The sequence below is a fragment of the Balaenoptera borealis genome (genome assembly GCF_965194805.1).
Source record: "Balaenoptera borealis genome assembly, chromosome: 16".
Classification (NCBI taxonomy): domain Eukaryota; kingdom Metazoa; phylum Chordata; class Mammalia; order Artiodactyla; family Balaenopteridae; genus Balaenoptera; species Balaenoptera borealis.
In genome coordinates, this window is record NC_138872.1 from 51,234,935 (window position 1) to 51,262,238 (window position 27,304).

Sequence of the window (27,304 nt, forward strand, 5' to 3'; positions counted from 1 at the left end):
TTGGAAAGTGTTGGAGTCCTGGGCCCGAGAGTCACCAGCTTTGGGGAGGGAGGCCCTGCAAAGCTGGGGGTTGGGGTGGAGACAGGGGCAAGGGGGCCAATTGTTCGGGGGATGACTGAGGAGTCAGCCTCAGTAACTGGACCCCACAGGACGAGCTGACATCAAGGGGTAAGTTCACATTAACTGTTTTGATAAAGAGCTCTGAACCGCCGAGAAAAAATGGCACGTGACAGAGGGTGGGGCCAGCTCTCAGTGTCAACCCAGAGGGGAGAGGTGTCCCCCGGCATCCTGGGGGTGGGCGCTCGCTCTCCTGAATCCATTCCCCAGGACTTCCCTGTGGACCTGTTGGGAAGACAGAGCCTGCCACGTCCCCACCAATCTAAACACAAAGGCGACAGCGTGTGGTACCGTGGGGCCCGTGCTGGCCTCGCCCAGGGCCTTCCTGTCTGTTGACTGCAGCGGGGCGCCCGGCACTTCCTGCACGGCTTCACACACAAACAGCCTGGGCTCACTCTGATCCCAGAAGTGGCTCACGGGCACGAGATTCGTCAGCCTCTCATCCGCGAGGGCCTGGCTTCTGAAAGAGAGAGACGGACCCTCACACACGTGGTACATCAATGCCCTGAAGAAAGACCACTGTGTTTTCAGAAACACTCTCCACGCCAACAGAGACGCTGACGGGCCCTCTGTGCCCTAAGACTCAGGCTGCCCTTGTGGACACTCGAGTTGCAGCCCTTTCAGAAGCTCGAGTTCTGACCCCATGACTCCAGAACCTTAGAACCTGGAAAACAGATTAGAGACTCAAATCCACCCCGACTGACCAGGGGAGTTTGTTTCTATTTCACCTCTGGTTTCCACCACTCGTGATCTCTGAGCTCTTCCAAGTGTGAAGTAAACTTAGCAACAACCTGCCTCGAAGCCAACAAGTAACTGAACATCGTTTTCAACATTTTTTCCAACAAAATCCTCCCAAACCACAATCTTACTTCTTTGTCTCCTGTCCATTAAAGGACAACGTCTCTCTCTGATCTATCTGTCCCCTCTTGAAGTCGAGGATGGTCACTGTGTCCATTTCCACGTCGTAGAAGCAGATTCTGGAATCGGGGCTGTTGTCAGCCTGGGGAAGAGAGAGTTGGAGCTCAGGGTACCTGCCCACTGACAGCCACACGCCTGGAAGAGATGCCCGGGTCATCCATCCGGCCCCTCCCACGAGCGGGCCTCCAGCGTTTGTAATTCGAACGTCAGCTTACGTTCATCCTGCTGAAATGGCTATGGATTTACTACTTTCTAATTTCAGAAAACTGAAGACAAATTCTCGGACTGTGCAGGTCGACTATGGCTGTCTAGCTGTTCTTAATACAGATGTGAGCGTGATGTCATCTTACCTGAGATGGATTAACCATGGGGACAAGGAGGGACCGAGATTCTGATAAACTAATTCTCACGCAGGTGAATAAAAATGAAGTAAACGCCATAGAGAAGCTTCAGAAAAGCTGAGAAAAGGGAACCAGCTTGGTTGTTGGAGGAAAATGCCAAGAACTCACGTAGACAGTTAAACCTTTATTCCCACAGATACCGGGATGGTAAAGGGATGTGCTTAAGAAAAGAGAGGCAAGAAAATGAAAAATTACCAATATCTTAGACAAAAGAAAATACTGTAAGCTTAAGAGCAATGGAAGAAATCACAAATTAAAAATCATCAATAGGTTTGACTAAATAAAAATGCAAGCTTCTAGTCATCACAATTCCCTAAGCAAAATGACAAACAACGAAGCGTCTGGGACATGTTAAGATGGGCCAGGACTCAGTCTCCACCCCAGACTCCACCCCCACCCCGCCCCGGTCTGCAAGGAGAGGGGCTCCATCCCGTCCTCCTCCTCCTGCTTCTCCCAGCCTCTCCTCCCCTGGGGAGTGCCAGTGGGGCAGGGGAGCTATCTTTCACTGCAAGCCCCCTTAACCTAGCTCAACTTTTCTTTCTTTGATTTTTTCTTTCACCAGGGCGAGCATTCCCGACCCTGGTCTGAGCGTTGAGCTCCCTCAAGCTCGCTCTGCTCTTTAGAATCAGGCCTCTGGAGACAATGGTCACTCAGCAGTCCGCGCTTCTCACCAGCGTCCACACCCAGCACCAAGGAAAAGGCCCTTCCCAGGACTGCCCAGCACCACGTCCCGATACCCTGCCTACCTCCTGTGTGGGCATCTCCTGCCTGTGCATGGACACCTGGGCAGCGTCCTGGCCACTGAAGGAATGAGTGACCCGGGACTGCCTGGTGTGCGGTGCCTGCCTGTCTCTCCCCATCAGCTCAGCTGCTTCCCCTCCCTCAGCCTCCCCGGGTCCACCCTGGGCCTCCGGCTGGTAGGACCCCCACCTCCAGCCAGACCTCCCAGCTGAGACTCAGGCTTGTGTCTAACTGCCCACAGGCCGCCCTTCAAATGCCTTAACTCAACAACCAGACAGGACCCCCCTCCGTCCCCCAAAGGCTCCTCACCCAGCTCCTCTCAGCCACTGTCCTTCCCTGCCCTACAGCCAAGTATGGCTGTGATGGGCCCCAAGGGATCTTCCACCTTGTGATAGCCCACGGACCACTCAGCCTGGGCTTCCCCCTCTGCCAGTGACCGGAGACCTTGGCGAAGCCATGCTTCTGCCACGGGGTCGCACTCTGACGCCTTGGCGGGGCTGTGCCCCCATCACTTGCCCACCCGGCGAGCCCACACCTGGGCTCAACCTCCACCTCCCCTGGAAGCCTCCGGAACTCTTGAGAGCTGTTCCACCTACCACTGACCTCCAGTTCTGCACCTCTCCTCTCAGCTCTCACCAGGGTTGTAAAAATTTACTCGAGTCTGCTTATCCGAGGGGAGGGGCCGATTCCCCCATTTAACCGATCAGTTTGTGTTTCCAGTGGCCAGCAAAGTGTGTGGTACATGGAGGGCAACCAGCAATCCACTCTTGAATGAACGAGTGAGAGAATGAGTGAATAAATAAGTGAGCGAATGAGTGAATGAGTGAGTGAATGAGTGAATGAATGAGTGAGCAAATGAATGTGTGAGTGAATGCATGAGGAGAGCATGAACAGACACTGCCGGGTGGGAAGGCACTAGCTCCTCCAGAACAGGCGACCCAGCCACCTGCCTCCTTCACACCCACATCGTGTGTCTCTCTAAGCAAGAGGCTCCAAGGTCCTTCCACAGTCGTCACCCCTGGTGCCCAGAGAATTTAGTCGGGTGATGGAAAGAGGCAGAAAAGGGAAGAGGTGAGGGTCTCTGCAAAGCAGAAACCACTGCTGCTGACGAAACAGGGAGTGAAGGAAGGTGGGGAGGTGAAGGGTGGCCCCAGGCGAGAGGAGAGGCCAGACAGAAAGCTCCCCCACCACTCCGCCCGCCCGGGGAGGAGGGGACGTCAAGGGCACGGGGTGTGGGGCGCAGAAGGGCCAGCTGGAGGGGTGGGAGGAGCCGTGCGCACGAGGGGACCCACCTTGCTGAGGAGGATGCTGATCTTGCTGCCGCTGGCGTTGCACCTGAGGGAGGCCATGCCCCCCACGCCGGGGACCAGCCCTGCCAGGCTCTTGCAGCTGCAGTGCACCTTCGCCTCTCTGTGGGGAGGGATGCGGTCTCAGTGGCACTGCCGTGGGATGGCAGGCGCCCCTTCTCCTAGCGGCCTGGAACCTGGGCCCAGAGGACTGAGCTCCGCTTAGGCCCAACTGCTCTCACTTCGGTAATGTGAGACCCGGGAAATGGGCTGAGCTCAGAACATAGGATGATTTTTTATTTTCACATTTTTTTTGTCAAGGTATAATTGACACACACGTTATCTTAGTTTCAGCTGTACAACATAACAATCTGCTATTTGGTGGGTGAGGTTTTAAAGTTCTGTTTCTGTGAACAAACACAAATACGTATTTTGTCCCTGTCTCACACAGGAGCAGCTTATTAAGGATGCTTCATCGGCCCCACAGCACAGCGGCCGGGGTCTCTGCTGCCCATACTTCATTACAGCTGTGTGCTTTTCCACTGTGTGGACAAACTAAAATTTATTTAACTAATCTCCTGTTTAGTTGTTTCAGTTTGTTGCCATTAGAAACAACACTGGCTTGTAGAGGTATCTCATCATGATTTTTTTTTGCTTTATTCACATTTCCGTACTTTTCTCATAGTGTCCTCTGCCTGTCCTAGGCCCCTGTCCAGGCCCCACTTGACATTTAATTGTCTCGTCTCCCTGGGCCCCTCCGGGCTGGGACAGAGTCTCCAGGCTCATTTGGTGTATTTCCTGCTTCAGTCCCAGTATCGGTCCCAGCATCATTTCTCCGAGGAGATCAGTTCCCTTTACTGCAGGAGGACTTAGAGACCCAGATCCGGGCACGGAATGTGCTCGTTGCTCTTGGGGTGTCATTGCCCCCAGGCCCCCACGGCTGACAGGGCCAGGCTGTGTGTATACTGACTGCTGTGTATCCTCATAGCCATGGTATCTTTATACGCATGCACCTGCATCTACGTGAAGCTGCACTCTGCTTCAGACTCACATCTCCACCTTGGATGCACCAGCACAGGGGTCACTCCAGCCTCCACCCCTGCTGATCTGGAACCTCCCACCCAGGTGAGAAGCTGGCTCCCTCGGGCCCCCATCCCATCCCTCGGCTGCTCACGTCCAGCCTGGACGGCAGTGTGGGTACTGCTCCCCGAGCCCCGTGGGAACTGACTTCGTCTGCAGAGCACATGCCGCGTGCGGCCCCTTAGCCCTTAGTCTCACGGTCCCGCTCGGTCCCAGGGTGACCCAGGCAGCACCTGGTTCCCAGGGAGGCAGTTCCACACACTCACGAATGGTGGGTTGTCCTGCCTCGTCTGCATTCCATCCTGGGATCCCCTGAACTGATTTTTTTAATTTGCAGACATTAAGGCTCACTTTGAGCTGTAAAGTTCTATGGATTTTGACAAATGCCCTGTGTCATGTGTCCATCACATAGTGATGCTGGTCCCTTCCCCTTCATGCAAAGATGAAGAATTTAAATCAAGACATAAGGCATTTCAAAAAAGCAAGTTGCACATTAATGTTGAAATGAGAACATAAGCAGTTTGCTGCCTCCTTTCCATTTTCTACCCACCACACTGCCTCCTGACTAATTTTAAAAATATAACACCTTTATATGGACAAAAACTGTACCTTCGGGATAGATCAAAGCTTTTAAAGTGAGCCAAGTCTGTCCCTACAACCAGGAAATTTCCACAGATGTCAAAGAAGCATGGGTTCCCCTCTGTCTCGGAAAACGGCAGGAGTTGTTTCACAGTCCCCTGAAGAAAAAAGGAGGGAACAGGGAATTCAGGGAGGCTTTATTCACAGGGCCCTGCCCTCTGCTGGAGTCTCACCCCACACGGGGAGGGGAGGATGAGGCCCTGCCCTCGGGGGATCCCTGATGCTTACTTTCAGAGGGGGAGACAGATAGCAGCCAGGTCAACAAGCAAGTACACACGTAACTCAACCTGAGCAAGTGTAGACAGGTGACGGACAGGATGCTAAAACAAAACTATCAAGGTGGCAAGACATTGAATTCCACCTGCTTGGGTTGGTCCAGGAGGTGCTGCCTGCAAGTTCTTATGTTAAAGCCCCAATGAAACTGACTGTGTGGCTAGTGTCCTCTAAGTGGTCACCTCCGGGGGAGGCCGTGAGCGGAAGGGATGGTGGTCGCGGCACGGATACATCCATCTGTGAAAACTCACTGAGCTGCACACACAACATGCTCGCTTTCCTGTGTGTACATCATACGTCAGTAAATGCCTGAGAAATGGGTCTTGTCTGGGGGGCAAACCTGAACTGAGACTGGGGAGAAGGAGCCACCTATTGGAGAGCTGAGCCCAGCTTTCCAGGACAAGGAGGAGCCAGCAGAGCAGGAAGGGATGTGGTGGCCAAGGGGTGGCCCCCGAGGTGGGCAGTGAGCAGAGGCCAAGTGGGTAATCAGTGCAGGCCAAGGTGGAGAGTCAGATTTTGTTCTACGTGAAGTTGGAAGACTCTGGAGGGTTTTGAGCCACAAGTGATTTCAAATCACTTATGTTTTAAAGTGTCACTCTTACTTTAATAGCATTTTGGAAAGAGTGACCACAGTCAGGCCTGCACAGAGCTTAGGCTTTCGTGTGTCTTGTGCATGGACTGACCCTTGTCCTTGGAGCTGAGAGAGGCTCCTGGCTCAATTCAAGCAGTGCCCAGTGAGTGTCTGTCTGGCATGGCGCTGGGCTGGGAGCAGGGCACCCCAACAGTGAGCGGGAGGCAGGTGGAGGCCTGGTTCCAGTGCAGGGGGAGCGGGGAGCCGGCTGGACGACCGGGGACGGGGTGGGGGGTTCCCAACAGGACTTAGTAGACTCCTAGTGCCAGGCACAGAGACTTGGGGAGCAGGCCAGGAAGCTGCACAACCTGTCCAGGAAACTCAGGGTGAGGGATAAACAGCATGGGGGTGAGTTCCAAGCTGAGGAATCTGATCTTCATGTTGATGCACCCAGCAGGGAGGTTAGTGTATGTTTGTGCAACAAGCAAACAACAGTCACAGGCGACAGCTCACTGGTGAGGACAGAGCGAGGGTCTCAGCCTCCTCTGCTCGACCTCTCCTCTGCCGCTCCTGACACACTGTACGCAGTGCAAACCTGACCTCCTCTCCTTCCACATTGCCTCAATGATATGTCCCAATTCCCATCCCCTGCTTCAGAGCGCGGCCCGGGCTCCTGCCTCCAGAGCAGTGTTTCCAGCTGGCTCTGGTGTAAACATATAGGCTGGGGGGAAGGTTCCTGGAGAAAGACAACCAGGACTGGTTTTCTTGACATAAGAGGACCCATTTTAGCCCAAGCCATTTTGTGATCTAAGCCTGGCCATGGTGCTGGTCCTAGAACAGGCCTCAGTAATTCATGATCTTAGGGAGGGAATGCAGAAACAAGGGAGGAGCAGCTTTGGGGCAGGTCCTGGTTCCTCAAGGGATATACATAATAATACACCTTTGAGTTCTGCAGGAAATAAGGCTCCTACCCACTGACTTCAATCAACAAGAGCTTGGACTCTGTTGACCTTTGCCCCAATTCTACCCTGAATTCTCCTCTGCTGAAACTCCTTTGTGAATATGCTTGTACCCTTAGCTTAAAACTTCCCCAATTTTGCTGTTCAGGGGGACACTGTTTTGGGAAATATCCCCCGTGTTCTCCTTACTGGCTGCAAGTAATAATAAATCCTTCCTTCTCCCGATCTTAGCTTGCTTGTGTCTATTGGCTGACACCCACCGAGAGGCGAACCTGGTTTTCAGGTAACACCGGGACATCTCTGAAGGGTGTCCGAGGCACCTCACACTTGCACCCTTCCCCCCCAGCCCTGCTCTGCTTCTGTACTTTCCACCTTAAGGCTCCACAATTAGCACAGACCCGCAAACTAGACAACTAGAATGTCCACAGTTCCTCCCTCCTATGCCAGTTGCTCACCACGCCCCTAACTGCAGACTCTGGCCTGGCTCCCTGCCCACTGCCCCGCTCCAAGCCCCCGGACCTCTCACCTGTGGCCTCTCCTACCCGCCTTCACTGCTCACCAGCTGCCCTAGTCCTTCCCACACAGAAGTGATCTTCTAGGAAGAAAACACAAAACCAAGAAAAAAACAAGCCAAAACGCACCGTGTCACTCGGGCTCCACACCTCCTGCCTTCCAACTTGCACCTGGTCCCCCGAGGCTTTGCCTCCACGGGTGTCTGTCAGACACTAGCCCCCGCTCAGCTTCCCACCTCTCCTCGCAGTGCCCCGCAGGAAGCACAGGAACCAGCGGGGCTCTGCGCTCCCGCCTGGAGGAAGCTTCTGCAAGAACCATGAGGTACATAACGGCTGTCCCATCACCACACAAACCAGCAACAACTGCAGTTTGTGTGTCATGGATGCACGGGCAGGGAGAAAGGTCTGGAGACACACTCCACCTTTCCGACGAGAGGAGAGGTGCTAATGGATTCCTTTCACAGGCTGGCATTACTTTACTAATCACAATGGTCACATATTCCTTAAGCTAAAAATCAACAAAAAAGTCTAAACTCTAGACTGTCTGCAGTCAGACGCTCCTAAGTTCCCTCCATGATTTCCAGCTGATTTTTTCCCCCTTTCCCAGTATGCCTTTCACCACTTCCCAGCAGGCCTATCATTCTTTCCCAGTATGCCTTTCACCCCTTCCCCAGCATGCCTTTTGCCCCTTCCCAGCAGGCCTTTGCTTCTTTCCCAGTATGCATTTCACCCCTTCCTACAGGCCTATCATTCTCTCCCAGTATACCTTTCACCTCTTTCCCAGCATGCCTTTTGCTCCTTCCCATCAGGCCTATCATTCTTTCCCAGTATGCCTTGCCCCCTTCTCCAGCAGGCCTATCCTTCTTTCCCAGCATGCCTTTCGCCCTTTCCCAGCAGGTCTTTCATTCTCTTCCATTATGCCTTATTGCCCCTTTCCCATTATGCCTTTTGCCCCTTTCCCAGTATGCCTTTCACCCCTTTCCCAGTATGCCTCTTGCCCCTTCCCAGCATGCTTTTCGCTCCTTCCCATCAGACCTATCATTCTTTCCCAGCATGCCATTCCCCCATTTTCCAGCAGGCCTATCCTTCTTTCCCAGTATGCCTTTCGCCCCTTCCCTGCAGACCTTTCCTTCTTTCCTTGCATGCCTCTACTCTCCAGCTCCGCAGGTCACCCCTCTGATAACCCAGCTGCTCCCTCATCTTTTGTTAGGAGGGCCCCTCCCTGCCTCGGCTTTATGTCCACAGCTGATGCCCCTACACAACTATCAGCAGTATGCAAGGCCCATCCCTCCTTCCCTCCAGCCTCTCTGCCTCCCTTTTGACCTGAAGCAGGGCAGGTATCTCACCAGGCCCCAGCTCCCTCCACCTGCACTTTGCCCCAGGAGGCGAGTGGGGCTTCGGGCGCTTCCCTGACTTGTCAGGTCTCTATTCCAATGCCACCCCCTGCAATACTTCCCACCCACCTCCACACTTCAGTGTGCTCCTTTACTGTCTGACCCTCCTGCTAGAAAGTAGAACTGCATGGAAGCTCTTTCAGGAATTGCTGAATGCAAGAGTGGAAGTGCAGGCTGTGAGGTACAAGGACACGGACATGGCAGCCCTGGGAAATCAAATGCTGGACCCTAGGAAAGAACTCAGAGCTGGACAAAGCAGTCATACTGAGAGCTAAAACCAGTACCATAACAAATGTCCTCAACCATGATGCAGAACACTGTTGCATGTACTGGGCTGAATGGTAGCCCCTGAAAGATACATCCACTTGGATGTATCTTGGAAAAAGGGTCTTTGCAGATATAATTAAGGATCTCAAAAGGAGACAACTCTGGATTAGGGTGGACCCTAAATCCAAGGGTAAGTGTTCTTCTAAGATACAGGGAGAAGGCCATGTAAAGATGGAAGCAAAGACTGGAGTGATCTGTTTACAGGCTGAGGAATGCAAGGAATGCCAGCAACACCAAAAGCTGGAAGGGGCATGGGACAAATTCGCCCTCAGAGCCACAGAAGGAGCCAACCTTGCCCACACCTACATTTAGGACTTCTGGCCTCCCGAACTGCAAGGAAAATAAATTTCTATTGTTTTAAGCCACTAAGTTTGTGGTCATTGGTTATGGCAGGCTCAGGAAACTAATACACCATGTCAGCCCTGGGGGTCCAGCAAGTGTGCGCGGGATATGGGCAGGGTTTCCTTACTGCACACCACCCGGAGGGAACAGAATGGTGTGTTAAAGGCCTGTCATCCTGGAGGCACACATTGCTCCCATCCTGGCCTCACCCTCAGACACGTGCAGGGAAAGGTCTGCCTAAAGATATGTCCTGAACTGATGACCCCTCAGCCCTCAAGATGCGCATTAAACACAGCAAAATTTCCTCCCATTTCACACCCCCATGCACTCAAGGTCCAGCCATGTAGTCCTTTTCACTGCAAAAGGCCACTGCCTCACTTCCTGACTTCTGAAGTCACAAGAGCTGTCGATGGAGCGGCTATCCGACAATCCATTTTTACAACCAAGCACCTAGTTGGGGCAATCTGATGTGGCTGAGTGTAGTCATTAAGAAAGCTCTGGCTTGATTTAGAGATGGCATTTTAAACTCTGCTCTAATCGTCTTTAACGTCACAGGCCACTCACTCTAGAGCGGCAATTTACCTGCCAGGTTCGAACTTGGACTCGGTTTGGCTCCACTGTATAAACGTTTTCTTCGTGCATGGCTAACACTGGAGACTCACACAGGAAGGTACCTAAAATTAAAGATAAAGGTCAGGACAGCAGCAGCTAGTCTTGTCATAGCTCCTTAGAGTTTAAGAAGCATTCTCACACTAAAACTAGAACTTTTTGTAGGGCAACTATTGATGAGAAAGACTGAAACCTAGCAGAAAAGATCTTCTACAACTAAGGATGTAAAGAAGGAACCATGGTGAGACGGGTAGAAGGGGCGGAGCTGCGGTATAGTCAAGAAGTGTCCTCATGTGTGTTCCCTAATTTTCCTTGGCCCCCACAATAGCCTTGTGAAAGGTGTGTTTTCTTTATCTTGCAGATGAGGAAAGTGAGGCTCTGAGACACAAGGACCTGCCAGGGCCACACCTGCCAGTGACAGCCAGGTGTGGGGACTCAGTGCTGGGCACCCTGCCCTCACCAGTCACTGGTGGTCTCTCCTCTTTTCTCCCATCTAGCAGTGGTGCTTCCAGTAGCACAGCATCTATGACAGCATGATTGTTCAAGCCTCTGCTTATCTTATGTGGAACTCTGGAGACCACAAGCTCTAGTCTCTGGCTCTAGACAGGTTCTTATCTAGTTAGGAAGATGATGACACACACAAAACAAAATATCTCAGCACCTGTTGTGCTATCCTCTTGGGAGGATAAGTTCACCCTTGCCCCTCAAGGGGTCTATGGTAGAAGAGAGGCGAAGACGTGAATTATCAGCACGATACAGGGCAGGGTGGGAAAAGTGTTCTAAGGGAACTTTAGGTGACGAAGTGTTAGAGGAGGAAAAAAAAGTGAGGGAATAATATGAGGGAGAGAGGTGATAACCTGTGGAAAAACATCCCCAGGGAGGTGTGAGGTATTCAAACAAGCACGTGGGGGCATCACCCTGGGAACAGTGCAATGACGAGTCCCCCTGTGAGGTGGGAGGGCCTAGGTCAGGATGGGTGAAGGTAAGAACTGTGCAGAAGGAGATCTTGCCGAGGAGCACGTCCTGATGGTCACTGTGCTTGGTGGGAAGATGTCCCCAAAGAGATCAGGTCCTAATCCCTGAAACCCATGAATATTAGCTTATATGGCCAAAGATGTTAAGGTCTTGAGATGGGGAGATTATCTTGGATTATGCAGATGGGTCCCAAATGAAATCACAAGTGTCTCTATAAGAGGGAGGGAGATTTTTAGACAGGAACAACGTGACAGTGGAGGCAGAGACTGGAATGATGCGACCCCAAGCCAAGGATTGCTGGCAGCCACCAAAAGCTGTAAGAAGCAAGGAGCAGAGTCTTCCCTAGAGCCTCTGGGGCTCTGCCAGCACCTTGATTTTGGCCAGTGAAACTAATTTTGGACATCTGGCCTCAAGAACTGTGAGAGAATAACTCCTAAACAGCCACTCGTTTTGTGGTCCTTGTTACAGCAGCCCTGTAACTCATACAGACATGTGCTAAAGAGCAGAAGATAAAGTGAAACAAAGAGTCGGAGCGATGGATGGGACGGGTGGAACGGCTCTGAAGATCCACCCTGAAATTTTCAGACAGAGGTTGGCCTTGGTCGAGACCCCACGGGCTCACTGCTGTGCGTGCTCTAGGAAGTTCAGAAGTCAGGTGTGTAGCACTCCTTTCCCCAGAAAGCACTGTGGTTCTTCACACTCATGCCGACTTATTTCTGAGCTGTTTCATCGTCCTGGAGCCCAGGAGGGCTGCTGGCCCCAGATCTGGCTGCACTTAACTACCTCAACTGGCTTCTATAGGGAGGCCGGGGAGGCCCTGGCCGCACAGGGCTAGAGTGGCAGCACTTGCTCTGGAAACGCAGGCCCAGGCACGAGAACTGACATGAGGGTCTCCCCATGGCCCTGGGCCTGCCCTTTGCCCACCCCACAGGCACCAGCACCCACCCCCATTAGATGTGAGTCCCCTTCGTGGGGCTGAAAAGACTCCTACCTGCACTTCGTAATGTGGCTCCAGAAGGCTCAAAGATCACCACCTGTTTTCCATTCCAGACGGCAACAGCATCCTACAAAGAACCACGGAAATTAAAAAGCAACCGGCCGTCTGGGCCTCGTTGTCCTGAATGACCCTAACAACTGACCAGGTCTTCTGTCTACATCGATGATCCCGCCCAAGCCCACGGTCACCCTGGCAGTGACCTTGGTGGCGAACACTCCGCTGATGTACATGTCTGTACGCAGGCTGTGCATCACCCCCGTGGACAGGAAGGACACGCTGAGTAGGCTCGGGGAGACCTGCACTGCGGCCACCTGCTGGTGGAAGTGGGACGACATGGCCTGCTCGCGGAGGATGAGCACGGAGCTGATGCTGTTCACTGCCAGGAGGCTCTTCCTGGAGCCCCACTTCATTCCCACGTTGAGAGACAGAACCCAAGGTGCGAACAGAAAGGAGAGGTGCAGTCAGGGCAACGTTATAAGTACGAGGATTCATAAACAATTTCCAAGCACTATTTCTTCTTCTTGTTTAAAAACATGATTTTAAAAATTTGTAAGTATAAAACGTGTAATTTGTAGAAAAACTTTAAAATAACAACACTCAGAGTTTAGATCCAGGGGGTAAACTTGTGTGGTTGTTCTCGCTCATGTCTATCCTGACTGGTTGAGCATCTTCTAGAGTTTACTTTACTGACATGAACTTAGGGGCATCTATGTTTTATAAATGGAAAGCAAATTTACACACTGTAGTGAACTATCCAGACTTCCTCTAGTGATGCCAAGTACCACTTTCATAATTTCATATTAAACTTCCAAATCCATACAAATCCGTTTCTGGATTTCCAACTTCACTGCACTGATATATTTATCCATTCCTGAGTAAGCATGCTGTGTTAATTGCTGTACCTTTCAGATATATTCTGGTATAGGATACAGAAATGGTCTGATTCTTTTTAAATTTTTTTCTTGGCCATTTGCTCTCCCAAATGAGTTTAGAATTATTGTGTTGAATTCCCCCGGGGGGGGGGGAAACTCCTTATTTTCACTGGATAAATATGTAATTTGTAGATTTATTTGGAAAGAAATAATTACAAGATTGAGGCTTCTCTTTGAGGAACATGGTCTATTGAGTCAATTTTTCTTTTACGTTTTTCAAGAAAGTTAGTGTGGCTCTTACTATTATTTAAAATGGGCATTGCTTTCATTATCACTGAGGTTACACGTTTTCCATGGATTCTACTAACCACCCTTAGGTAAATTATCTGCACTCTCCTTCATCACTTATCCATTTACATTCTTTTCTTTTCAGCCGCACAGTGCAGCATGCAGGCTCTTAGTTCCCCGACCAGGGATCGAACCCGGGCTCCCACAGTGAAAGCACTGACTCCTAACCACTGGACCACCAGGGAATTCCCTCCATTGGCATTCTTAATATTTTTCTTATAAATGTGAGTTTTCTTCATGTCCTTTATTCTAAGATATCACTAAAGGTAAGATGAGCCATCAGTTTAAAACAGCACCTTTCTTCTCCCACAAAAAAACAAAAATACTTTCAATGTACACATCAACTGGGATTGGTATTCAAATGAAGAAAAAAATTATGCATTGAAAATTGGGAAAATTTGGTGTTTTAGAGATTAACCCTTTAAAGTGAATATTTACCCAGCTCAGTTTTCCTTTCATCCCAGCCTTCCTGTTCACATTGCCCGGTGTGACATGTTCTTATGGACTCAACCTTGTCCCTCTGCTTTTGCAACTGCTTTTATTACTTAAAATCTAAGAAAGTTACACTTTCTCTACAGATCTGATTATATTCTGTGTTTTTAGCCAGTTATTCTGACCCAACTTTTAATTTTTAAAATTTTATTTTCAGTTTTTAACAGATGGACCATTTTTAAAGTCTTTATTGAATTTGTTACAATATTGCTTCTGTTTTATGTTTTGGTTTTTTGGCTGCAAGGCATGTGGGATCTCAGCTCCCCAACCAGGGATCGAACCCACACCCCCTCCATTGGAAGGCGAAGTCTTAACCACTGGACCGCAAGGGAAGTCCCTGACCTAACTTTTAAAAATATTTAACTCGTTAATTCATCCAGAAACTATGTTTATTTATGACCTGAGATGAGGATCTAAAAGTAATTCCCAAAATTGCTCTAAGGTATCCCTAAACTGTTTACCATGTAAGTTTTCATTTCCTGATTAGTATAGATTAAGTAAACTTTATCTTAAAAAATTCAGGGACTTCCCTGGCGGTCCGGTGGTTAAGATGTCGCACTTCCACTGTAAGGGGCGTGGGTTCGATCCCTGATCGAGGAACTAAGATCCTGCATGCCACTTGGTGCAGCCAAAAATTAAAACAAAAAAAAACAACAAAAAAAAATTCACACAGAGCAGATCTGAGAGGCAAGTTCCAGAAAGGCAGGTGAGGAGCCCCGAGGACATAACAGGCATAACTGGTGAAAATTATGAAAACACAACCATGTACTTCTCTGGGAATTGGGCACAGAGTAAATGAAGAAAGACTTATTGAAGAAAGTCTACTAAGTCTGGTAAGAAGAGCAGAGTCTGTGGCAGGTGAGCTCGGCAGGCAGGTTTGGCCAAGAAACCGGGGCTCCCTCTCCTCCGGCATTTTCCTGGGAGGGGTGGCTGCCAGCATCTCTCACTCCCCCAGCTCCGGCACAGAGGCCAGGTCCAGGTGGGTTGGAGGGAGGCTCTGCATCAGGAGCGGGAGCCAGACCACGTTGGGCCCCCAGGCCCTCGCTCCAGCTTGCTCCTCTCTGGGAGAGGCCATCCGGGACCAGAGGCTCCTGTGCCCAGCTCCCAGCTCCCAAAGCAGGGTGTCACCCCAGAAAGCCAGCTTCTCTCCCCACTACCAGGCTGTGGAGCAGTGACTCAGAAATCTTTTCCTGAGGGGAAAGGCAGTCCACGAGAACAGCAAGCTCCCCAACAGAATGACTTTGTTTGAAACAGAATATGGGCAAGTTCAAGCCTCAGGATGACCAGAAAACAGTGGAGGTTTGGAGCATTAAGAGGAAGCTGGGGCGGGAATTCCCTGGCGGTCCAGCGGTTAGGACTTGGCGCTTCCACTGCTGTGGTGCAGGTTCAATCCCTGGTCGGGGAACTAAGATTCCGCAAGTCGTGCGGCACAGCCAAATAAATAAATAAATAAGATAAATAGATGATAGAGATAAATGGACGGGTAGACAGATTTAAAAAGATATAGATTACTACAGATCCACAGTCCCTTATCTGTAGTTCTGAAACCCAAAAGGCCTTTAAAAATATTTTACTGTTGTTATTTTTTATCTTAATTTGAATAACTGACAAAAATAGGTTCAGAGCAATTACTGCCTCCACTTCTGCAGAAAATGAGTGCACCCAGTGCCCCGTCGAGGCGTACCTTTATCTGCATGATGTTTCCTTCGAGCTCAGTGGGGATCTGAAGGGTCCACCTGTCTTTGCCCTCCACCCCTTGGCTGCTCTGGGGGCCTGGCACTTTTCTCCACATGGCTACGCGCCCTTTATCGGTACCTGCTGCCAGAAGACCTGTAGGTTAAAAGAAAGTTCACATTGAGTTGAAAAGGAATAAAAACAGCAGCAAGCTCCCTTCTCTGACCACCCTCTCTAAAATACCAGCCCGTCGGCCCTCTGTCCAGGAACTGCCCAGCCTCTTACCTGGCCGTGACTTCCTTAGCAGGAGTTCACTACTCGCAGTGACACAGTGTGTACATGTGTGGACGGGGGATTGGGGGGGTGATGCTGCTTGCTCTCTGGTTTCTCCCATGAGAGAGGAGCCTGCCTGCCTGTGTTCAGGGCTGCTTTCCCAATGCCAGACAGCCCTTAGCACTCAGCGGGCACGAAAGTGCTGCTCTGGTGCATCTCCTATTCTTTCTGTCATATTTGTGTGTGCGTGTGTGTACACATACGCACATCCATGTACACATATATATTTAATATTTCTCACACTGACTTTTTCTTGAGGTTTCAGGAGGAACAGATACCAATTCACGCAGCCAGGCTGGTCACATTCCTGACCAAACTCCTTGACCGCTACGTGGGACAACACAGCTTTCCTGCCTCTTATTTGCTCTTGGCTGACTGTACTCGAGTGACTGACATAGTTGTAACTGAGGTATGGTTCTTAGAACAGCCCTGAGTTCCACGTCATCACTGCGCAGCCCAGAGCAAAGCCTGAGGTGGGCTCTCCCTCTGACACTGGGAAGTCTCACCTTTGACTTTACAGTAAGAAACACAGTTTATATTCTCTCCTTTTTCAAAACCAAACTTCTCCTCTGGACTCAGTACGTAATTCTCTCCTCGTTCTAAATCCCAGAATCTACAAGGCAAGGAGGAAAGTCCCACGGGGGGACTGTGTTAGTGGGCTTCCCTCAGCTGTGAGGGTCTTGTTCAACTCGCAGAGCAAACTTTAAAAATCAGGAAAGAGACACGGCCCTTTGGACTCTGAGAAGAAAAGCATGTCGTTGTTACGTTGTCTATGTTACGTGTTGTTCATAACAAAGGGAGCAGTTGTTAATAAAAGAGGGTTCCTGTGTGACACCAGGTCACGATGAGAACAAAGGAATTCCAAGCACCCAACCAGGGAGAACCCCTGAATGTCACATGAGCTAAAGCAGCCGGACCCAAGAGAACATGACACAGGATTCCATCTACATGGGGATCAAAAAGGCAGGCAGACGTCAGGACAGCGTGACCCCTGCAGGGGCGGGCGAAACGCCTGGGGTCTCTGATATGTTCTGTTCTTCCATCTCAGGGCTGGTTACATGGATGTGCCCAATTAGTAACACTTCATCATAATTTGTGCATTTTTCTATATGCATGTTACACTCCAATACAAAGTGTACTCAAGAGACTGTGTGGGACAGAATTTTCAACCCCAGTGCTCTCTGCAGAGTTGGGATCTCACCTGAGGACCGCCTCCCCAGTGGCGGTCACAAGAAGGCTGCCGTTGATCAGGGCGACGTTTGCCCGGCGACCCGTATTTCCACTCAGCTTTACCTGCACAACAACAACCCGAAAGGAGCACGTCGCCCTCGTCGAGACCAGGTCCCTGTTCAGCGGCTGGACTCTCTGTTTGGCAGTGACTCCCCGCAGACTCACCAAGCGGAGGAAGTGAGGGTGGCTGTGGACACTTGGAAGGGCAGCCCCAGCCTTTCAGGCCAAAGCAGTGACCACTGCACATTACGTAGTTAATGACAGGGGTGCCCCGCGTGGGGTGAGGCAGCTTGTCACAGCCTGTGTGCAGAGAAAACCTGCCAGCAAGGGGCTGAGGGGGGATTGAACCCAGGTTCACAGGACTCAGTGACCACATTTCAACTGCTGTGTAGACAGAGGTGCACAAAGGACCCCTGAACACCGACTTTTCTGCATCGACCAGAGCATCTTAGGGAAGGTTCGGAGTCCTCTGAGAACCACAGAATCCTTGGGTGTAAACCAAGAAAGTGGCAGGAGAGCGGCATGCAGTTCTCAGGGAGCTGCACGCGCTGCCTGACCAACACCCAACGCTCCAGGCCTCCTGGCGTCCTCCCACGAGTGAGTGTCCCGGCCCGGGGCGAGGCACCCATGCGGATGGCAGGGCGTCCAGAGTTGTGATTGTCACACACCCCTCGGATAAAGCAATGCATATGTGTGGGCCAGCGGTAGTGTCACAGAGGGAACACTGGTGACAACCCTCAAGGTCTGCACATAGCCAGGCGTCCCCGCCACAGCCCCCTACCTCCTGTGGCTCTGGGAGGCCCCGTCGCCTGGTGTCTCCCCAACCTGTGACCGCAATGGTGCACAATAAATAAGGTGCTAAAGCTCTGGTGGTGGCCCTGAAACACAGACTCCTCAACCAAAACGAAGGGGTGTGTGAGGTGGGCAAGAGAGGCTGGAGACCCCCTGGGGCACCCCCCCATCACCTCCTCACCTTCATCACCTCCTCGGCCACGCCCTCGGGCATCACCGTGAACAGACACAGCAGCAGGCTCTCGGTGACTGCCACCAGCACCTCCCTCTTCTCCAGGTAGAACAGCGTCTGAATGGAGCTGTCCGTGGACGCCACCCGGGCCGTCCTGCCCTTCTCGTCCACGTAGTGCACGGTCCCTGTGGGAAAGCGATGTGTCCATGGAGGCTGGACACTCCCTGGAAGCCATTCTACCTACTTAGGGACACTTTCAACATAAACATCTTCATCATAACCATTTACAAATAAGCCATTTTAAAAACACTGGCACATGATCCCTGCGTCTGCCATCTCTGGGTCAGTCCAGCCTGGACCTCTGTGTCTGCCATCCTCCCTCCACCACTGTCCAGCGCTCACACTGACCACCCTCCTGATGCACAGCCTCCATGCTCTGGTCATCTCAGTCCCCTAGGTACACATCCATCACCCGTCTGCCAGGGCCTTAACTATGACCCTCCCCGGAGCCTCGGCCTGCACCCTCCATCCCAGGTACCGGGTATCACTGGCCGGCGTCTGGCTTGTACCCTCTTGCCTTCCCCAGGCCCTCGCCTCGGCCCCAGGGCCCCTCCCAGCCTGGATACGCTCCTCTTGCCCCCGAGCTGTCTCTTGGTTCTGCTTTCAGGCTTCTGAGCACGGTGGCAGCACCTCCTGTGAGTTCTCGGGATTGGGTTCATTCTGCTGCTCTTGGGAGCCTCCTCACCCTTCACGCCGCCTACCATCTCACTCCCAGTGGACAACTTGAGTTCTTATTAAGCTTAAAGGTTCAAGGTTGTCTGGAGGCTAATCATAACAGTAACTAGCATTTACTGAGCACAGATGTGTGCGGGCTCCGTGTGCAGAGGCTCTGGAGGCAGGTACTATCCTGATCCCCACTGTACGTGTTCGGAAGCTAAGGCACAAAGACATGGGATCATCTGCCCCAGTTGCACGGCTGCTGACCAGGGGCAGTGCTGACACCCCCTGCAGAGCCAGGCCTCCAGTTGCCACCGTCTCCTTCCTCCCTCAGGGCCCCCACCACACCCACAGTGCCCACGTTGGGTCCCTCCAACTCCCCTCCTGAAATGCCAAGTCTCTCTACTTTTAAACTGACAAATGCCCCAGCCCCTCCCAGCTGTCACCTGTCACGGTTAAGCTGCCTGGCCTCACAGTCCTCAAACCCCATCACCCCAGGAAGGGCCCCTTTCCCATGGGGGAAGGCACTCACGAACGTCTTGTGAGTGTACGAGACCCTCTATCTCTCTGAACCTCACACTGCATCTACTGGCCGCCGCCTGCCTCCTAGCACACAGTGGGGAAGCCATGTTAAATCAGCACGGACGGCCCGGCCCTGCCAGGGCTGCTGGTCCAGCGTGCCCCGGTCACACCCACCCCAGAGCTGAGCCTGGCTGCTGGCTTGGAGACCACGCCGGGTGCCCCTGGCATCGATTCATCTGGGGCTGCACATCCTGGACAGCTTCCTCCTGAGAAACCTTCAAACGCAAATAAAGCTCAATTTGTCTCTATCAGGTCAAGGTGAAGCCACCCTTTGGATCCTGGATAAACACTTGCACAAGCCAGCTAAGGCATCCATCTGGGAGTGGCGCACAGCCTGCAATTTTATGCAGAAACGCCATCCATTCACTTATAATCTCCCAGACACTCCGAAACACTGCAGTGTCCCCAGACCCCAACCTGAGCGTCTTACCATCGGTCAAGGTGACAAAGAATGAGAGTCCCTCTTGAGGTCCCATTTTCAGGAAACTTCCAAAGCCACTCTTCCTCCAGTTAAACTTGTCCAGGGCTTTCTCATCACCACTCACAGCTGCCTTCGCCAACTGAACGAGGTCCCTAAGAGCAAATGTGACAGAGATTCCTCGTTGCTCCCTGGACGAAGGTGGTATAACCACAGAGGAGACCCCTCCAGTGTCAGGAGGAGCCAAATCCCCGGCCCCGCCAGCCACCACCCGAGCTCTACTTACTCGCCGGGAGAGGGGAGCCGGAAGATGCAGTGAGTGAGGTGTTTTCCATACTCGTGTTTCAGCAGCGGTGCCCCTTGTACTCGACCCCTTTGGTCCAACTTCCATAAGAGCAGTACACCAAGCTGGAAAACCCAAGGTCACATTCTTAGCAAGTGACTGGTGGAGGGTGAGGGTAACACTGTGCAACAGAGCATAGGCTTACTCCTTTTTTTCTTTTAAAATTATACTACTACTATATGTGCACCATGAAAAACTCAAAACGATTCTAGTGTTCAATGAAGGAACCAGAAACTCCTCTCTGTGCCCCTTCCCATCTATACTCCCTGGAAATAACAAGTGTCACGTGTTCAGTTTTTAAAACAAATCTTTAATTTTGGAATAGATTCAGATTTAAGGAAAAGTGGCAAAGAGTTCAGAGAAGTCCCATACCTCACACCTAGCTTCTCCTATTACTGACCCTACATTACTGTGGTGCATGATACTAATTAAAGTTGGTATTTCATTCACCTCTCCTCAGTTCTTCCTGCCCTGGGACCCTGTCCAGGCCCCACAGACATCTGGTCGCCATGTCTCCTTGGGCCCCCCTGGGCTGGGACGGTGGCTCAGATGCCCCTGTTCTGGACGCCTGGACACTGTTGAGGAGGACCGATCAGGGGTTTTGTAGAATGTCCCTCCGGCGGGATTTGTCTGTTTTTCTCATTGTTGTCGGGGTGGTGGGTTTGAGAGGAAGACCAGAGGTCAAGTGCTGCTGTCTACACGTCGGATCAGGGTTCCCTGCCCTCGGCGTGACCTGTCTGCTGAGGTCATGTCTGTGACCTCCCTCACTGGGGAGTTCCTCCTTCCTTCCATCCTGTCCTGCCTGGAAGGAAGTCGCTGTGTGCAGCCCACACAGAGGAAGGGGAGTTATGTCTCACCTCCTAGATCATCTGGAGAGATATGCCTCTTGTCCACCATTTACTGATTTATTAAATCATAGATTTACATCAATATGGACGCATGGATGGACACATGGATATTTATTTTCTACTCTGGGTTATGACCCAATATTCCCTTGTTTGTTTAGATACTCAAATTGTTCCAGCTCCGCCATCAGAAGCTCTTTCCTCCGGCTCTGTTGTCCCTTCGATGCACCCATCACTGTGGGTTTGTGAGCACCTCCTCACGTCCTGGCCTACAGATCCTCCGGGCTTGCCGTCCTGCCCCAGCCCGAGGATCAGCCATTTCTCCAAGGAGCCCTGGTTCCTTTTATTGGAAGAAACCAACAGAAACCAAGATCTGGGTGCCAGCTGTACGATATGTTCAACATCAAAGTCATCAAAATCTCAAATTAATGGCTCAGACAACTGCTAGAAAAGTTCAAGTTGCCAGGGAGACGACTTGGTCCAGGAGCAATTTTCCAGGAGGGCTTCTGGCTGTGACAAGCTAAGCTTTGCCAAATGGCAGTGCTTCCCTCGAACCCTGAGGCCGCTTTGCTGCATTGCCCGAGCAGTCCTCAAGGCCTGTTTCCTGCTCACGGTCAGTGGGTGTTTTAGCAGACAGTGAGGTCATCTTCCCACACTTCTTTCAAGCCGCTTTCATTACCCCAATGCTGGGTAACATTGCTTTACTGTATATAAGAATATGATTTTCAAATAATGTGGGCCTTGGGACGTTCCTGGAAGCCCAGTGGTTAAGACTCCACGCTTCCACTGCAGGGGACACGGGTTCGATCCCTAGTCAGGGAACTAAGATCCTGCATGCTGTGTGGCACGGCCAAAAAAAAAAAAAATGTGGGCCTTAAAAAGCAACTTGTACAGTGGACCTCTAAGAAAAGTATATAAGATCAGAAATAGTATGTAACATGAGTATATATAGAATTTGAATCATATATTATTATACACATTCTTCTTGACTTTGCCAGCTTTATAAAGATAAGAATAAAAACACTGGGGCTTCCCTGGTGGCGCAGTGGTTGAGAATCCGCCTGCCAATGCAGGGGACACGGGTTCAATCCCTGGTCTAGGAAGATCCCACATGCCGCAGAGCAACTAAGCGCGTGCACCACAACTACTGAGCCTGTGTGCCACAATTACTGAGTCCGCGCACCTAGAGCCCGTGCTCCACAACGAGAGAAGCCACCGCAGTGAGAAGCCCACGCACTGCAACGAAGAGTAGCCCCCGCTCGCCGCAACTAGAGAAAGCCCGTGTGCAGCAACAAAGACCCAACACAGCCAAAAATAAATACATAAAATAAATAAATTTATAAAAAAAAAAGAATAAAAACATTATTGGTTTTTTTGTGTTTACAAATTACTCTTAAAATAACATTAAAAAAAATAATGCTTGCACAGTGAAACACACACATAAAGGCAGAAATGGGAAGGCTTCCTTCCCCGTCACCTAGCCTCCTCCCTAGAGGAGCCAGCAGTTGGGCCCTGCTGTGTGTTCTAGGCACACACGGCCTCTGTGGAGATGGCCTTCTGCTCTGCCCTGCAAGTGCAATCGCCCAGCACTTAATTTTTCTTTTTTTTTCTTTTTGGCCCGGCTGCGCAGCTTGCGGGACCTTAGCTCTCCAAACAGGGATTGAACACAGGACCCTGCAGTGAAAATGCTGAGTCCTAACCACCGGACTGCCAGGGAACTCCCGTCCAGCACTTAATTTTTAATACAGTAAATGATTCTCTGTTTTATTAGTATACACGAGCTTCCAGCTGACAGCTCACTGGGCTCCTGAACACAAACTCGAGCACTCGGCCCGTCCAGATCCCCCGACTGTTGTGCTGGGGAAGAAGTTGAAGGATGGAAACGTTTGGAGCTCCTGGAGCAGTGGTTTCTGCTCAGTCAGACGACTGCAGACCCCTGTTCTGACACAAGGACACACACACACACACACACACACACACACACACGAGGAGGGGAAGCCACAGGAGGTCACCTCAGGTCTCCTGTAACCAGGTAGACACGCAGACGCCAAGTAGAAGATGGCAAAGCAGATGCCTCTTCGGGGCCTCCTGCTCATTGCCCCTAAATTCTAAATGGTTTTTGCACCTCTTAGTACTCCTGACGGGGGGGATCCTTTGTGTTCAGAGTGGTCTCTTTACTCGCTGCCATTCCTTCCAGGTCACTTCATTCAAATAACTTTATCCAGTAAGACTTGAAGGAAAAGTGAGAGCGTCTCACCCTCAGGTGGGAAACCAGTCCCGTGCAGAGCAGGAGGTGAACGTACTAAGGGACTAGTGTGAAGTTAGGGCTCCAGATACGACTGTTGGGACACATTGTCACTTCACACAGCTGGCTCACTAATGGTTTATCTCAGAGATCAGGAAGCGACTTGCCCTTTCCCATGTGTAGGTGCACTTGCTCCTCGCCCTCAGCTCTTGTCCAGCAGGAGAGTGCGAGGGAGATGAGCCCTGGACATGCATTGTCCTCCCCGCTTCTTCACCGACCAAGTGTCCGCCTGGTGTCCTCTTCCAGAGATCTCCCCACTGCCCCAGGTCCAAGGGTGGCTGCACAGGCGGCACCTGGCCTGAGCTGGACTTGGGACAGAGGAGGAAGGGTAGGTCATCTCTGGGGTGAAACTGGAGCGGGTGGATTCCTTTGTTTCCAGCAGCCTCCTGGACGGATGGCACAGGAGAGAGACGGCTGTGCAGGAAGGGGCCCTGAGAGGTGGACGCTGGCAGCAGACACCTCACTTGTGGTTCCGGATGTCGGAAGCCAGCTCTGCTCCTGTCCCTGGAGACCGCGGGACACTCTGAGGGCTGCAGATTACATGTGTCTTCCTGCTTCAGCAGGTTTGGTCGGTCTCACGGTAATCAAACCGGGTCTCTGGTGGGAGAGTGGAAAAGACCCTGGGCCAAGCCTACGAGCAGGTGTCTCAGAGGTCAGTGCTCTGAGCGTGTCTGTTCATTTGTTATTACTTTTCTGCCTGCCTGAGTCCAGTATGAAATTAGGACCAGCACAGTTGTAGATTTTCTTAGAGAAGTGCTAGGTATTTTTGTTCTTAAATCCTGACTCCAAGAATTGGTCAGTGCCAAGCTGGGCTTTGTTTCATGCCTGAGTCATCTACTCTGTTAGTTGCTTCTTAATAAAGGCAAGATGAGAATGATGGCATTCAATGACCCTGAATTCTTTTATTCCTCTAGGGGATTTTCTGAGCAAGGAGGTGGGAAAGATCACCAAAGAAGTAGGAATCTGGGGGCAGAGCAATGCCATTAGGTGGGAATAGACTAGAAAAATCCAGACAAAAGGATAAACAGAACAGTGGATGAGCGATATGAACAGAAAGGAAGTATAAATGGCTCTTCTAAGTAATATTCACTCTCAAGAGGAAGAGAAACACAAACTAGAACACGACCAAGATAGCACTTTTCCAGGCAAAATTCTGAGCTTGGATACGATACGCTTGTGGGTTGGTGGGAGCTGGTCAAGCCCCATGGAGGGAGGTGTAGGGACACTCACCAAACCACAAGCGCATGCCCTGGATCCCACCTCCAGGAATCTCTCTAAACTTTCACACGTGCAAAAGGACAAAAGCATGAGGCCAGCCACTGTGTCACTGTCTAGCAAAGGACTGGAGACCATTTATCCACAGAGGCTGGGGAAGTAAATGATAACACGTTGGTGTAATGAAGGGCAGGTTAAAAGAGAGCAAGGAGGTTCGCCGTGCACCACCATGGAAAGACCTGGAAGACGCGGTGTCAGGTGAAAAGCCAGAAACAGAACAGGGTGCACTGGGCACTGCCCTCATGTGAAAAGGACTGAGGAAGATAGGAAAGAGACGACGCCCTCTGTGTGAAGCTCCCAGCCAAGAAGTTTAACCTAAAGGCAGTCATGAGGAGACAACCACACAGATCTAAACCAAGGGACATTCTACAACGGAACTAGCCTGGACCCCTCAAAATGTTGATGTCATGAAAGACCAAAAAAAAAAAAAAAAAAAAAGAGAGAGAAGAAAGAAAAGACAAGACCAGGGACCAGTTCTGATGAAAGGAGACCAAAGAGAAATGACGGCCAAACGCAAAGCGTGGTGCTTGGCTGGCTTCTGGGTACGGACAAAATCAGCACAGACGTTACTGGGACAGCAGGAGAAGCTGTCACACCGATGGCACAGCAGTGGAAACCAGTTCATGGGCTTCACCCTCCTGAGTGTGACAGCACACGTGGTTATGCTCCTAGGAGATCGATGCCAAAGCATTTACGGATGAAGTATGATGTCTGTGACAAACTCTCAAATACGTGGGGAAAAAATACAGATATACAGAGAGAGCAAATGTGTCAAAACATTAACAGCTACTGAATTCACGGGAAGGGTACAAGGGTGTTGTTCGTACTGTTCTTTCAACTCCCCTAAAGGTTTGAAATTTTTCAAAATTGGAAGTCGGGGAGAGAATGCATTGTGTGTTCCTGTGTGTACTGAAGGAGCGCTGGAGAGACTTGAAGAAGCTGTAGGTGCTGGAGGGTAGGGAAGGGGAGGGAGTGGATGGGGTGGGGCTGGAGAGTCTTTACAGTATATACCTTTTCGTATTTTTTGAACTTTGAAACATGTAAATGTATTACCTTAAACATGTAAAATAAATAAACACATGGTACAATTTCTGCTGTCATTTTTGAATCAAACAGGTCTAGACCAGGTTTCTCAGCCTGTGTACTGTTGACTTCTTGAGCTGGTAATTCTCTGCTGTGGGGTCTGCCCTGAGCATCGGAGGATGTTGAGCAGTATCTCTGGCCTCCACCCACCAGATGCCAGTAGAAAGCAACCCCACCACCACCACTGTGACAACAAAAAGTCTCCCCACACACAGCAAAGTGTCCCCTGGGGGCAAACTGACCTGCTTAGGAAGCCCTGGGCCAGATGATCAGCACCAGGGACTCCTAGGCAACGAAGCGGTGTGCTCAGGGAAGGTGGGGTTTGGGGGTACATGAAGCACCACCCCATCTTTGTGAATGTACGTACCTAGAAACGTTCATTTAAAAAATTACAAACTTTTGCCACAGAGTGAGATGGTAGAATATAACATTCAAACCTTCCTCCCAATATAAAACAAAAGCTGCCATGACAGCCGACAAAATCAGTTGAACTCGGCAACTGCCAAGTTTCTAATAATTTGGTCCCTAAGAGCATGGACAGGGCAATGCAGAGATCTGAAGTCAGTGTCTCAGCATGTCTGCTCACCCTATCCCCCGACACCAGGCAGTTCCCGTTGGGGCTCCAGTTGAGGACGGTGATGTCGGCGATTTGCGTCAGGGGGACCGCATGCTGCTCCTTGTCTTGCTTATTAAATATGACCACTTCTCCGGTCTCCCAGCCAATAGCCAGGATCAGCCGCGTCGGGTGCCAGCAGAGGGAGGTGACCCGGAACGACCTCTCGATATGCGTGTCTGGCACGCACTCACCCTGTGACACACGAGGTAAATTCTTTATTTTACGGGGAGTGGCCGCTACTCTAAGAATTTCTGCCTCATCAGTGGAATGACATCAGCTAGAGGACATAATGAGCAGTTTGTTAAGGAAATATTCTATTTAATTTTCATAGAAACACCCATCTTGCCTCGGCTGAACTATGAAAGCGTAAACATTCAACTGACCCCATGGACCAGTTTATCAATAAAACTTTATTAAAAATTTTTTCCGTCTATTTTTATTTATTTATTTTTTTGGCCATGCCGTGTGGCTTGCGGGATCTTAGTTCCCTGACCAGGGATCAAACCTGGGCCCCCTGCAGTGGAAGCTCTGAGTCCTAACCACTGGACCGCCAGGGAGTTCAATAAAACTTTATTTACAAAAAGAAGCTGTGGGCCAGTGGGTGAAGTGTGTTGACCCAAGGTTCTCAAAGTGTAGTGAGGTGACCCGAGAATGTTTTTGCGGTCTGCGATGCCAAAGTCATGTTCAGGATGATATGAAGACATGATCTGCCCTGTTAACTCTCGTTCTCTCATGAGTGTACAGTGCAGTTTTCCGGAGCTCTGTGATGTGTGATGATGTCATTGCTGTGACAGCTAATTGAATACATGCTGGTATATTCTTGTGTTTTCTAGAATTTTCTAAGGCAGTAGGTTTAAGGTATAAACGTGTTTTCAGAGATTAATTCAGTTTGTTCTCAGTACTTCTACTGGGCTCTTCCTAGCAAACTCAGTTACACCTGCTACATCTGTGACCTCATTATCATCCAATAAATCATTATTTTGAAATCCTAATGGTCTCCTTGTGCCAATCAGAAACACAGGAAGTACACTTTGTTTTGTAACAGTATATTTTTTCTAAAATTTAA

At 50.7% G+C, this 27,304-nt stretch overlaps 1 protein-coding gene across 10 annotated transcripts in view; it reads right to left on the minus strand.

The window, feature by feature from the left end:
* IFT140 (intraflagellar transport 140) overlaps window positions 1-27,304 on the minus strand; it is a 71,674-nt gene that overhangs the window by 37,265 nt on the left and 7,105 nt on the right. For all 10 annotated transcript variants that reach the window (XM_082362880.1, XM_082362874.1, XM_082362873.1 and 7 more), the window contains 14 exons: window positions 26,209-26,430; window positions 20,058-20,179; window positions 19,784-19,926; window positions 18,064-18,239; window positions 17,062-17,153; window positions 16,367-16,473; window positions 15,538-15,683; window positions 12,342-12,545; window positions 12,136-12,208; window positions 10,143-10,234; window positions 5,153-5,280; window positions 3,470-3,587; window positions 987-1,117; window positions 409-577 (listed from right to left, as the gene is read on the minus strand). In XM_082362880.1, coding sequence (XP_082219006.1) covers window positions 409-577; window positions 987-1,117; window positions 3,470-3,587; window positions 5,153-5,280; window positions 10,143-10,234; window positions 12,136-12,208; window positions 12,342-12,545; window positions 15,538-15,683; window positions 16,367-16,473; window positions 17,062-17,153; window positions 18,064-18,239; window positions 19,784-19,926; window positions 20,058-20,179; window positions 26,209-26,430 — 1,923 coding nt within the window. The remainder of the gene's footprint in view (window positions 1-408; window positions 578-986; window positions 1,118-3,469; window positions 3,588-5,152; window positions 5,281-10,142; window positions 10,235-12,135; window positions 12,209-12,341; window positions 12,546-15,537; window positions 15,684-16,366; window positions 16,474-17,061; window positions 17,154-18,063; window positions 18,240-19,783; window positions 19,927-20,057; window positions 20,180-26,208; window positions 26,431-27,304) is intronic.